This window comes from Harmonia axyridis, chromosome 7 (assembly GCF_914767665.1).
Source record: "Harmonia axyridis chromosome 7, icHarAxyr1.1, whole genome shotgun sequence".
Lineage (NCBI taxonomy): Eukaryota > Metazoa > Arthropoda > Insecta > Coleoptera > Coccinellidae > Harmonia > Harmonia axyridis.
In genome coordinates this window covers 36,083,991-36,096,906 of record NC_059507.1, presented here as the reverse complement: position 1 = coordinate 36,096,906, position 12,916 = coordinate 36,083,991, and the positions used below count along the sequence as shown (strand labels likewise).

At 37.7% G+C, this 12,916-nt stretch overlaps 1 protein-coding gene across 4 annotated transcripts in view; it reads right to left on the bottom strand.

The window, feature by feature from the left end:
• LOC123685010 (head-specific guanylate cyclase) overlaps nucleotides 1-12,916 on the bottom strand; it is a 146,091-nt gene that overhangs the window by 51,652 nt on the left and 81,523 nt on the right. For all 4 annotated transcript variants that reach the window (XM_045624558.1, XM_045624560.1, XM_045624559.1 and 1 more), the window contains 3 exons: nucleotides 11,149-11,231; nucleotides 8,349-8,706; nucleotides 7,021-7,372 (listed from right to left, as the gene is read on the bottom strand). In XM_045624558.1, the coding sequence (XP_045480514.1) occupies nucleotides 7,021-7,372; nucleotides 8,349-8,706; nucleotides 11,149-11,231 (793 nt within the window). The remainder of the gene's footprint in view (nucleotides 1-7,020; nucleotides 7,373-8,348; nucleotides 8,707-11,148; nucleotides 11,232-12,916) is intronic.

Genomic DNA, 12,916 nt, shown 5'->3' with positions numbered 1-12,916 from the left:
ATTATACATTATTTTCTCTAATTCATTGCATTTTCATTGAAATTAATGAAATATTTCCATAAATATAATTTAGTGATTTTTGCATTGAAAAATGTTGATTGGCAGAACTGATTTCTTTAAGGCAAATTGATGAATTGACAGATAAAGCCGTGGCGGAAAGTTCGGAGTACCAACATAGAATAATAAAATATAACCATGAAAACTGTGCGTTTCTGATATATTCTCGCACGATTTTGTTCTACAAGATGTGGAAGAATGAACGGAATAACCACAGAATTGGAGAAAATCACTTTACCATGTCTTTCGTTTATCGGGATCGTTTGTCTCAAACGCATTAATTGCGTTCGATAACGATCGCATGTCATTGTTTCAGTCGGTTTTAACAACTCATAATACACTACGCCGAGCTGGTACCACCAAATACTGAGCATGACCTTTAAACCGTGAATATTCGGTTTGGTCGTCGACGTGGAAACAGGGCCATGATTTTCTGAGCTTGGGATTATCGTAATGAACCCATTTTTCGTCTCCACTCACAATGCGATGCAATATTCAGGTTTGATTTGGAAAGACTATAAGCTACTTTGATTCATATCACAATAAGAGAGAGAGAAGAAATGAAAATAGTGTTATGCTGATGTCGCAGTGATCATCTGAGAGGACCTAGATAACTTACAATTAAAGGTTTTTGTATAAGTTTTAACAAATATCATGCAATTGCAAAAACATGCAAATATCTGTGGAGAAAACTACATTTTTCATATTATCTAGAAAACGTTGAGAGTGTAGAACAAGTGATGCCATGAAAATATATAGGAGCGAACATAATAAGTATTTGAAGTGAAAGCTCACACAACATCATTAATATCAGGGTACTTGAGAGATATAATTTGGCTGAATGAATATACGAGTACCAGTGGCAAAGTCAGAAAATACAACAAGACCAGCTATGACATAAGCGATAGTGACCAGAGCAGATAAACCCATAGCTAAACAGTTACTGAAATGCGAACATTAAGTTAAATAGCGAGGCACACATTATTGGATCTCAAAACAAATTAGGGATATATGTGACATCCAAGATGTGGTAAGATGGGCAAGAAACCGGCGAAGGGAATGGAGAGATCACGTAGACAGAATGTCAGATGAGAAGCAAATACATCCCAACCACCAAGACGACCACCTACGAAATGGTATGAAAGCTGGTCTTCATAATCCCAGCTGTAGCTAGGAAACCATGGATGTAAACATAGGACGAAATCCTTACGTACAAAGAAGTAGAAGAAGCATTGAATGCACACATAGTGTGAACCAACATAACTAACAGTAAGCATCTGAAAATAAATACAAAAATATTCATGGTTGAAGGAACGTTGGGATAATATCGAAGAGAAAATTTTGCAGTAACAATATGGGACCAAACATTTTTCTCATCCTTGGAAACTCAATTGTTGAAGTTGAAATCTATAAAGTCTATAAAGGCGAAAATCGAAGGAATTCATGGAATTACACTACTAAAAAGGTACCAAGGAAACCCAGTAATTTTTCAGTACCTATTATTTTTCACTGTTGATTTGGGAAAATAAAATCGCACGTTTGTCGCTCCCAAACCACCCCAGAACGCGTCCTTATCAATCTTTCACTCGGTCCAGGAGGCAGGCCGGCCTGAATAAGAGATGCGGATCCAACAGTTTCCGGTCCAGAGATGAATCGCAGCCTCCTCTCAATGGCTTGCCAGAGCATTTCCTGATGGAATCAGAGGCTACGGGTCTTTCCATCCCCTCGATTTGACGCCGCCGTTCGTTCCGCGAGGCTCGGTTGTTTGGCCACTTTGACGGCTGCCGGCTATACCTGTCCTCTTCAGATAAGGGTCGGTTTTGACGTCGGGGTTTTGTCGGACACGTCAGCCGCCGCCGTATGAAATTGCTAGGGGTTGAATGTGTAATTTGTGGGTTGTGGGATCTGACTGTTGTGTTCGGTAGGTCAGTGTAGAACGGTTTGATTCCTTGTTAGTGTTTGATTCTGTCTGGGATTTATGGGAATTTCAGATGAAGTAATAGAAAACTTATTCATGGTATTATCCGCAGATTTTGCATTACATAGGAGTAAGTAGAACTTTGCTTCCGCCGTCTGTTTCTCAAATTCGAGGCTTTATTGTAAAAAAACTGGTTATACATTTATGATTCAAAGTATTGTCCATCGCTTGTCACTACTTTCTTCCATCTTTCAGGCAGCGTACGAATCTCGCGTTGAAAAAACTGGTCATCTGGTTCATCTTTTGAAGTGATCCAATTTTTTACTTCTTCATAAGACCGGATGTGTGTGATTATTTCAATAAGTTTCAACAACTCTTTCTTTCTCATATCAGGCCCCTTTTATTTGCAATGATTGAATGTTTTTAAGTCAAAAATTAAAAAATCACTTCTATTCAGCCGGGGTTCTAGGTGCCAATATATAATTGTTTAATTTTCTTTTCTTCTTGTTGATCATAAATGTTGTTTTTTGTTTAGAATTAGGGGATATATTGTTATGAAGGGTGTTTTTTTTAGAACTATAGAACTTTAAATTGCAATAAAACAACGATGGATTCGATTGACATGAATTTTATTTATCCGCAAGATAATCTTGTGGCATTACATTTTTAATATGAATTCTGGCATATGACCTCCACGGCTGGCTCGGATGTAGTCCAATCGAGACGTCCAATTTTCGATGACTTTTTCCAACATTTGTAGCCTTATATCGGCAATAACACGGCGAATGTTGTCTTCCAAATGATCAAGGGTTTGTGGCTTATCCGCATAGACCAATGACTTTACATAGCCCCACAGAAAGTAGTCTAGCGGTGTTAAATCACAAGATCTTGGGGACCAATTCGCAGGTCCAAAACGTGAAATTAGGCGGTCACCAAACGTGTCTTTCAATAAATCGATTGTGGCACGAGCTGTGTGACATGTTGCGCCGTCTTGTTGGAACCACAGCTCCTGGACATCATGGTTGTTCAATTCAGGAATGGAAATCATGGCTCTATACCGATCACCATTGACTGTAACGTTCTGGCCATCATCGTTCTTGAAGAAGTACGGAACAATGATTCCACCAGCCCATAAAGCTAACCAAACAGTCAGTTTTTCTGAATGTAACGGTGTTTCGACATACATTTGAGGATTAGCTTCACTCCAAATGCTGCAGTTTTGTTTGTTGACGTTGCCATTCAACCAGAAGTGCGCTTCATCGCTAAACAAAATGAAATGGACGTAGTGCGCGAAACGTATTCCGCACAGAACCATTATTTTCGAAATAAAATTGCACTATTTGCAAGCGTTGCTCAGGCTTGAGTCTATTTATGATCAATTGCCAAGCCAAACTGAGAATAAATCACTTGACAGCTGTTAAATCGGTCTCCATCTTGAACAGTAATGCCAACTTAAAGTTATATACCTCGAAAAAAAACACCCGTTATTATGGGTTAAAGTGTAAGAGTAGCGTAAGCTAAACTCTCGCGACGATTATTATTATCAATATTATATTTATCACTTCAACTTACACCTATTTTGTTTGTTTGTCTTTATAGCCTTGATAAAGTCTAAATATATAGACGAAGCGTTGGCTTAGTGCAAATTCGACGACTGATTGCAATAGTCCTAACGCCATATTGTCTCTTTCGTGTCCTTAGATTGAATTGATTGAATAATATCGTCCATGAATTCTTCTTAAATTCCTATCACAGTGTTGCTATTATACCCATTTTCGAATATATCATTCCTATTGGAAAACCTTTTATAACCACCTACACAAAAAATAACAGAGAAACATCTTCGTGTTTTCCAAATACCAATGACCCAAAAGACCTCTCCGAAGCAAGAATCCCATTCCTCAAGTAGAGTCCGCTGTGCATAAATTTACCGAAGAAAAATCTACTCTCCCTAGAGATTTCCAGCCCATGACGAAGGCAAGGATCCCCGGGGAAAAGGTCGGTGCAACTTCATTTCCCGACGTTCAGGAAATTGTCCGTTACCTGATAATTTCCGCCAGCAGTCAACATTATCGGAGCTGTTCATCACGGCCCTCGGAAGACTAATCATTCTTGTCTGGGCTGTTTCATTGGAAATCTACACGGTTGTTACGTGAGAGGTTAATGGCTCAGGATAATACACCTGCTGGGAGGGAAAGGGAGAATCACTCTGGAAGAATTTTTCAAGTATAGAGCATGCTGGAAATGATCCGTGAAGAGGACCTAATGAGGAAATTAGTTGTGTTGTGGATCATTCTTTGAAAGATCTCATGAAAATTCAGCAGTTATCAATGGACTAGTTTAGTGATGTTGATAATACTATATTTGATACGATAGAATTAAAATATAGAGCAAAACTGATAAATCAGTGAAAACATGTTGAAAGTCCATCAATAAATGACTGAGAAATAGATTATTTAAATTTACGTATTTTAGCGCGGAACGTCTTTGGTCTCCGACTCGTCTGTGACGTCACGCCACTTGCCTGTGATCGCTACACTATAAATTACGTTCAAATACTTAGCCGCGCCAAGGCTCTCGCGCCGTTTGTAGTTGTACAGTGTAGTTTTAACTCGAGTTTTGTTTTTATGTCACCATAATGGAAGAAGGCTTCGTGAAAGGACAAAGTTATTTTTACTCAATAACTTATTTCAAACCAACTTACACCTTAGTATTTTTATTATCAGAAATAGACAGCTAGTACTGATAGGTACTCACATCAAAATGATCTTCAGACACATATGAAGTAGTTTTAGGTCCAATTAAGTCACGCCTCATTAATTTGCACCACTTCTTCCTTTGATACATGTCATTTGGTATATGAAAAAACAATTTATTGGGGTTTTTAATTGTCGTGCTTGCACACATAGGCACAATACAATATTTGTAGGATTTTTTTTTATTTCAGCCATCGTGTAACGAACAAAACACGACACGAACGGCACAAGTGATTGTACACCAATGAATTCGTAAGCACTCTGCGAATACCAGTCGCCTCGTATAAGTGGCGTGACGTCACACACTAGAATATGAAATTATTCTTCCAAGCGCAACTTCAAAGTCCCATAACTTTTTCATTTCTAGAGATATTTCACATTTTTGTTTCATTTTACTTAAATTTTTAGAATTAATCCTCAACAAAAAAATGAAAACTAGTCCATTCAAGTGAAATGTATGTAATATGTAATTCAGAACAGTAGGTACCGAATGTGTGGTACAAGCACAATATGCAACACAAGTGGTATTGAAGGAAACAAAAAAGAAGATGAACTCTCGAATAGAGCATCAAAGTCTATACCTGTTGATCTTGGGCCTTTTTGTAGGTCTGAAAAAGACCATTATAAGGCAACGGTCTAACAATGGGAATTGAACAATAGAATAACTTTCTGGAGGAACTCCCCTGGTCTTGCTGAGGCAAAGAAATTTTTGGTGCTGTCACCGACCTATATCAGGAAGTTCTTGAAGCTACCACGAGCTGAGCTTCGGGTAATGGTGGGACTTCTAACAGGACAGTGTCGGTGCAAATACCTTTTGTACCGCATGGTAAGTCAGCAGAGGAGATCTGCAGACTCTGTGGAAAGAATTACAAACAGCCGAACACATAGTGTGCAAATGTTTGGGGTTGACTGGCCTATGAACCACCCATATAGGAAAGTCAGTCCTGGATACTCAAGAAGTAACAGTCAAGGCTCCTAAGGATGTCGTCGGATTCTTTAACAGTATCTATGGTCTCCTTAGGTTTGTATGAATAGCTGAATTAATTATGGACGCAGTTCCCGAAAGGCTAACAGAGCCGCTAAAACCCAGATTCAGTAAAACTAATAATAAATGAGGCTACTCATTTTTATTAATTTTGAATACCATTTTCCTATTTCTGAATTTCAAATTATCCAATCTGAACTTCAATTTATATTTTGTGAAATCAATTATTCGTTTTCTGAATTGCATATTGCCAATCTGAAATACAAATTACCGTTTCTAAATCACACTTTGCTATTCTGAAATACAAATAACCGTTTTTGAATAACAATTTCCTATTCTGAATTACGATTTCCTTCTTCTGAAACTCAGTTTGCTTTTCTAAATGAAATTTTATGCTTTTTTTATTACAATTGGAAAGGAAAAATCCTAATTGAAATCCGATATAGGTGAGATCAGGTATAAATATAAATGATTTAGAGATAATACAAGATGTTTCGGCCCTCTAGACCGCTTAGCCAAAAAAGTTTGGGATATAAAGATGACATAACTAATATTATATAATTAATTGTTTCTGAATAAAAATGCCAAAGTAATCAACAAGTTGAAGAATTTGACTGATTTGTTGAAATATTTCTTGAATGGCTACTTAGTTTGCTGTATCTTTCAAAAATGCCATTTCTCCTGATTGGAGTTTATGTTCAGAAAGGTGTTCAAGGTAGATTAGGAATCAGAAGGATAGAAAGCAGCCTTCCAGAACTGCAACCAGTTTGATCATTTGATCTTTCGTTCTTTACTCCGCTGAAAATTTTTTGCAGGTTGTCTAGTATGTTGCCGAATATATGGCAACCTTGGCTGTTACTTCGTGAGGATTTAGAACTAGCTTACCTAGAAATGTGCTTTTTAGGTTAGTCAGTAATGTACATTGGCACTCTACGTGTTAAGCTGTCTGCGGAGCCCTCTAATTTCATCTCTCGAAAGACTCTCTTTCTATTAACCCTCACTTCAACCCTGTAGGAGGTGAATTGGCTGTCTGGCCATTCATTGAGTTACCATAATACTCCAAATGTTTTGTCATTGAACTATCTAAAAAGTTTACTAGTAGATTTCAATTTGCTCCATATTAAATAATATATATATATATATATATATATATATATATATATATATATATATATATATATATATATATATATATATATATATATATTCTTTTTATACTCAAGACATGTTTTTGTAGTAATTTACTATTATAGACACAGGAAATCGAACTTGTTGCCGAGGATATATTTAGAAAGACGACTCACCACTGCTGTAAGCGACTTGACTGCAGGCAGCTTCCGTATAGCCAACACGAAAGGAGTATTAGCCCTTTTGATGATGTCCGTGAAGGAGAGCGAGAAGTTCCTGGGTCTATGAAACTCGAAGTAGGTGGCCACCGACGTCCCCTGGGCTGCCAAATAGCCCCCGAAGAGTTGCATGAAACCGCTACCCAGCTGCACGAACTCCAGCTTGCGATCGATAACGAAGTGCCAAGGGAACGCCTTGCAGAAGGTGCCCACGTCCACCTGCAACTCGTCGCTCTTCGAAGGTATGGGACTCGGTGTTTTCTTTGGTAGTTGACGCTTCTGGGTTGTGTTTATGGGTTTTATTTCGAATCTGCAAGGAAATTACTTAGAGGTCTAGTTACTATGTAGTTACTTGAGGGTTATTTTGATGATAGTAATATCTTAACTGGAGACCAGATTTTTTTGAATTGTTAAGAGTAATGCAGTTTGAACGGAGAAACCCCTGAAGATGCCAATCGATTCGTAGGCCAAAATCGACTATATCATGGCTTGGAATTATTTAACTCTGTTGATTAATCTGAAATCCTTCAGCATTATAAAAAAGATCCTCCCTACATTTCGTTCTTGTCACATTATTGACTTATTTCAAGTTGAAAATCCAACATACGTCAAACAACATTCAAACATGCATGAATAAACAATTTCACATTGTGGATGCGGGTTGGTTATCTGCAAACCGTCAGGCAAAAGATCACAGAGTATTGTTCGATAGATCTAAATTGATAAAACGCATACTGACTAATGAAAATTGCACCAGCAACGGGTTTTGCAGGCCAGAGTGTACCAATACTATATATATTTGTTTTAATCAACCAACATATCGGTTTTCCATTTGTTCCAGAACCGAATGAATAGGAAAATCGAATACAAATGAATTTGTCCATTTATGAAATTAGAGACAGTTTGGAAATAATTCGACGATATGTTTAGCGAGCGATATAATTGAATGGTATTATGAATTTGGGTAGATATAAAGGGAATTTTAAAAAGAATTTGAACTCTGGATGGATCATCATTTATACTCTCAATACAAATCGGTTAGTACTTCCTGAATGAATTGTTCACGTAAAAAAGTTAGCGTGAATCAATAAATCAATAACTGTTTGGGAAACACTTCTTCTCAGCTTCTTGGATCTTTAGGAAAGATAACAGCAGGAGCTAAAAGGCCAAAACGTTAGCTATGTTTGTTCTTTGATATTGTTTGTGTATTGTTCATACTGTGGATTTCTGAATAAACATGATTATTATTATTATTATTATTATTATTACTTTCTTCTAATACTAACCTGAAAGTTCTCTCATCCTGTGGATTTCTCGAGAAGTCTATTGACGTTTCAGTCTCGTACAGAAGCTCACCTATAGCTGCCAGACTCCCCACCAGAAGATACGCAATGGCGGTTCTGTCTGTCGAAAAGTCCAGACGTAGACCATCATCATCTGAGGTACAAACGAATGCTTCCGTTTCATGACAGTCCTGACCAGGAGAGTCCTGGGACTTAAGCACGTCGTGGACGCCGTCCAGAGTGGTCAGGAACTCCTTCAGGTCACCTCCCAGACACTTGAAGGCTTTCTCCACGCAACCATGGCAGGAGGTGCGTATAAGTTCTCGACCAAGCTTGTCCAAGAACTGTTTCTCATCTTCGTCTGGAAAAGATTAGATAAGACTTGCATTGTATTAGGTTGGATTATTTTGCTAGGTATAAACATTTAACAATTGAAAATAAGACATCAGGATTCTTGTGTTTCTAGTTGAGCAGCTCCATGTGATAAGATTTACCTATCATCCTTATTGGTCTATTTTTTTTTCGTCACTCCATTGGCGGCCTTAGATCTGAATTGAAGTTAAAATAGGATGCTAATTTTTATCTCCCTATTCAGAATAACTTGGATGCTCTTCCCCGCATAAGGCAGGGATTGGAAGATTTTTTCATTTCATTTTTTTTCATTTTCCCAATCAGCCTCTTCCCAATGGATATGCTCTCTCGCGAAATCCAAACGCGCCCTTCGATGGGCTGGGGTTAGAGCTAGGCCTCTTGCCGCGACACGAGGCCTCAAATCATATTCTCTGAGGCGATTTCTTATTGTCTGAGTGCTAATTTGAACCCCATGAGTTTGCTCAAGCTGATTTTGAAGGAGGCGAGCGGTTGCAAACCGTTGTCTCAACGAAGAAACTCTCAAGTAACGATCTTGAATGGCAGTTGTTACCCGAGGTCTACCCTGTCCTGGTCTTCGAACATTCATACCTGTCTCCCTGAATCGCTGCAACATTCTGGACACACTTGTATGGGAAACTCCAAAGCTTTCTGCAATTCTTGTGTATGTCCACCCTTCTTCTCGCAAAACTACCGTTTGGGCACATTCCTCTTGGGTCAAATTGCGTGTTTCGCGTTGCATAGCGATCGAGTGTAGAAAATCAAACGAAAGAAAAACTATTGATCACTAGAATTGATCGAGAACAACTGATTTCAGAATGGAGCCAATTAATTCGAAATCTGATAATCTCATCTTTTTTTATTCCTGCTGGGAAAAAACATTTGTATTGAAGAAAAACGTTGAAAGTGGATAACATATGCATGCATAATTCTGATAAAAATAATTATCATTAAGAACACCTTCAGTTGTAGAATATATTGAGATTTCCATAATGTGCGTTAATTCTTTTGCGCAGTGTATTAGAGAGACCAGAAATAATGATATATGAGCTATTTGTATCTTCTCCAACATAGTAGTCATCTTCGCCATATTTCATCCATTCGAAACATTCACATGTTGGGTAGAGATGCACTTCAACAAATGAAGATCAATTCCCAACTCGCTCTCTTATTTAGTCACCTACAATTCGAATTACACTCCCAGATTCCACAGCTCATGTATCACTCTGCATCTAAATCCTTCAGACTTCGCTGCCAAAATCCCAATATCTATGCCAAACACTAAGGACGACACCATCCTCCAGTTTCCAATAAATCCTGCTATGCATCTTGCAGATGAATAGTCAGTCCTCTGCGCATCAATCTGTATTCAACAGATCAAGTCATCTGTGTGGAAACAATTGAAATTGAATTCTGAATAGATCTACGTTGAAAATTAAATAGAATGCTGTTTCCAACTTCCCTTTATATAATAATATAGAGTTTTTGTCTACATAACGCAGATTTCGGAAAATTATTTCCATCGTTTAAAATGTTTGATTCAAGAATTGAAGCTAATATAGCTTCGATTTTAGGTTTCTTGTTTTTCTATTGGGATATCCTTATTATATTCAAAGATTTATCACCTTTATTTTCATTTGATTAAAATTTATATTTGGAAGACCAGATTAGTAATAATGATTTATTAAGCTATTTGTAAATTCTCCAACATAGTAGTCATCTTCGCCATATTTCATCCATTCGAAACATTCTCATGTTGTGTTGAGATGCACTTCAACCAATGAAGATCAATTCCCAACTCGCTCTCTTATTCAGTCACCTACAATTCGAATTACACTCCAAGATTCCACAGCTCATGTATCACTCTGCATCTAAATCCTTCAGACCTCGCTGCCAAAATCCCAATATCTATGCCAAACACTAAGGACGACACCACCATCCAGTTTCCAATAAATCCTCCTATGCATCTTGCAGATGAATAGTCAGCCCTCAGCGCATCAATCTGTATTCAACAGATCAAGTCATCTGGGTGGAAACAATTGGAATTGAATTCCTATGAATTTACTACCCAAGTTTAGCTAACGTTTGGAGATGAAGGAAGACAAAGGAGAAGTTTGTCTCCCGTTCCCTCGAAATTGCGATGAATAAGGATTGTTCCATTAGTCCTAGAGAGATGAAGTTTGGACTAGATGAAATAATTGAACTGTTTGAATGGTTTCAGTTGGCATAATTTGTTGAAATATGAGGATCTCTAATTAATTTTTGAGTCGTAATTCTAGATAATAGCCTACTGTTTAATGGGAAAGTGGGTTATGAAACACAGTGTGTCTTTAAGGGATTTTCAGGTGGCACATGATCTATAATAAACAACATATATTTCAGAAGTTGATCCAATTGAAAATTTGATTAAGAGAACGTTTAACTATTTACTCACCCTGATCATCTCTGACAAAATCGTAGAGATCATCTAGAAAAGCGTAATTCTTAAATTCGGTAATGTCTTCGGGAAGGCCATTTCTGGAAAAAAAAAAGAAATAAAATTAATACAAATAATGATGAAAGAATTCTTTTTGAATTAATTTCACAGGTTTGGTGTAATATAACAATAACAATAATAATATAATAATAGGTATGAAACACTATATTATCTTGAAAATAAACTGCTCCACATGAGTTAGGAATATTGACTTAAATTGCAGAAAAATATAGTTCAAATGAGATTTTTGTGATGAAAATTCATATTAATATGGTTTCAAGTTGCAGGAAATAAAATTGATTTTAGCCTGTAGGTCTGCAGCTTCAACAGGGTGGTTAAGAAAAAATCGAGTAAAATAACGAAATTTTATTCTCAGAGAATTCAAGCATTTCAAGACTATCAATACAATGTATGACCTCCACGAGCATCAATAACAGCTTGACATCTGCTTTGCATGCTACACACGAGTTTGTTGAACATTTCTTGAGGAATTTGGGTTCACAAACGGGACAGAAGCTCTCTAAGATCATTTAAGGATTCTGGGGTACGTTGATGATTATCTAATCTTCTTTGGAGCATATCCCATGCATGTTCTATGCAATTCAAATCTGGTGAGTGCGGAGATATTGGTAAATGTGGAATACCAAGCTCCTCGCGAGCATTCTCAACCAGGGCTGCACGGTGCGGTCTAGCGTTATCGTCTAGAAATTGAAAAGTTTCACCAATAGCAGCGTGAAAATTTGGCACAACATTGTCAATGACATGCTCTCTATAGTGTAAGGCGGTCATATTCCCAGGACAAATGTGTAGATCTGTGCACCCGTTGAAACATATCCCGGCCCATACCATAACACAACCCCCTCGGAATGGATGGATTTCTTGGACAAAGCGACGATTACGGGGTATGCGTGAGATTGTTCATACCCTTATACTTCGAGAATCTGAAAATCGTCCATATCTGGATTCATCAATGAGAAGGACACTACGCCAATGATCGTTCCAATTGATATGTTGCCTTGCTCATTCCAGTCTTTGATGCTTATAGTCACGTGTTAATGGAACTCCTCATAATGGACTTCTAGAACCTAGATTCACCCCTCTCAAACGTCGTCTGATGGTTTTGATGGAAACTTGGAGCCCACCTGCATTTTGAAGAGTATTTTGTAGCATTCTACACGTAGATGTAGGGTTTCTTCTCGCCGAAACGGTGATGAAACGATCCTGAGCAGGTGTTGTTTTTCGTCGCCCACCAAGCCTTGGTCTTTCCAACAAGGAACCTGTCTCCCTGAACCTATTCCAAAGTCGAGATATCATACTTTGGCTGACTTGGAGCCTTTCCGCTACAACAACCTGAGTTAGGCCACCCTGTAGCATTCCGATAGCCCTATTAGCCTCAGCGTTTGTTTTTACGTCTTGGCATTTTCAGAAATTTCGTTTCAAATCGAAGCCGTTGATAAACTGACTCCATTTCAAAATTAGATCATTCATGAAGCATATGCAAAGAACCAAACTTCAGAAAAAAGGCGACCAGATTAACGAAATGTCTCATACTGATTTTATTGGATCGATTCAAGTTAATATTGTTATTGAGTTTTAAATGATTTTACAGCGATTTTCTCGAAGATTACATACTTATCAAAACGATTGAATACGATATCCCTCACTCTTGTGGAGCAGTATATTTCTTTCGTTAGGTAGGAATGGAAAGCAAATTATCCTCTGTGAA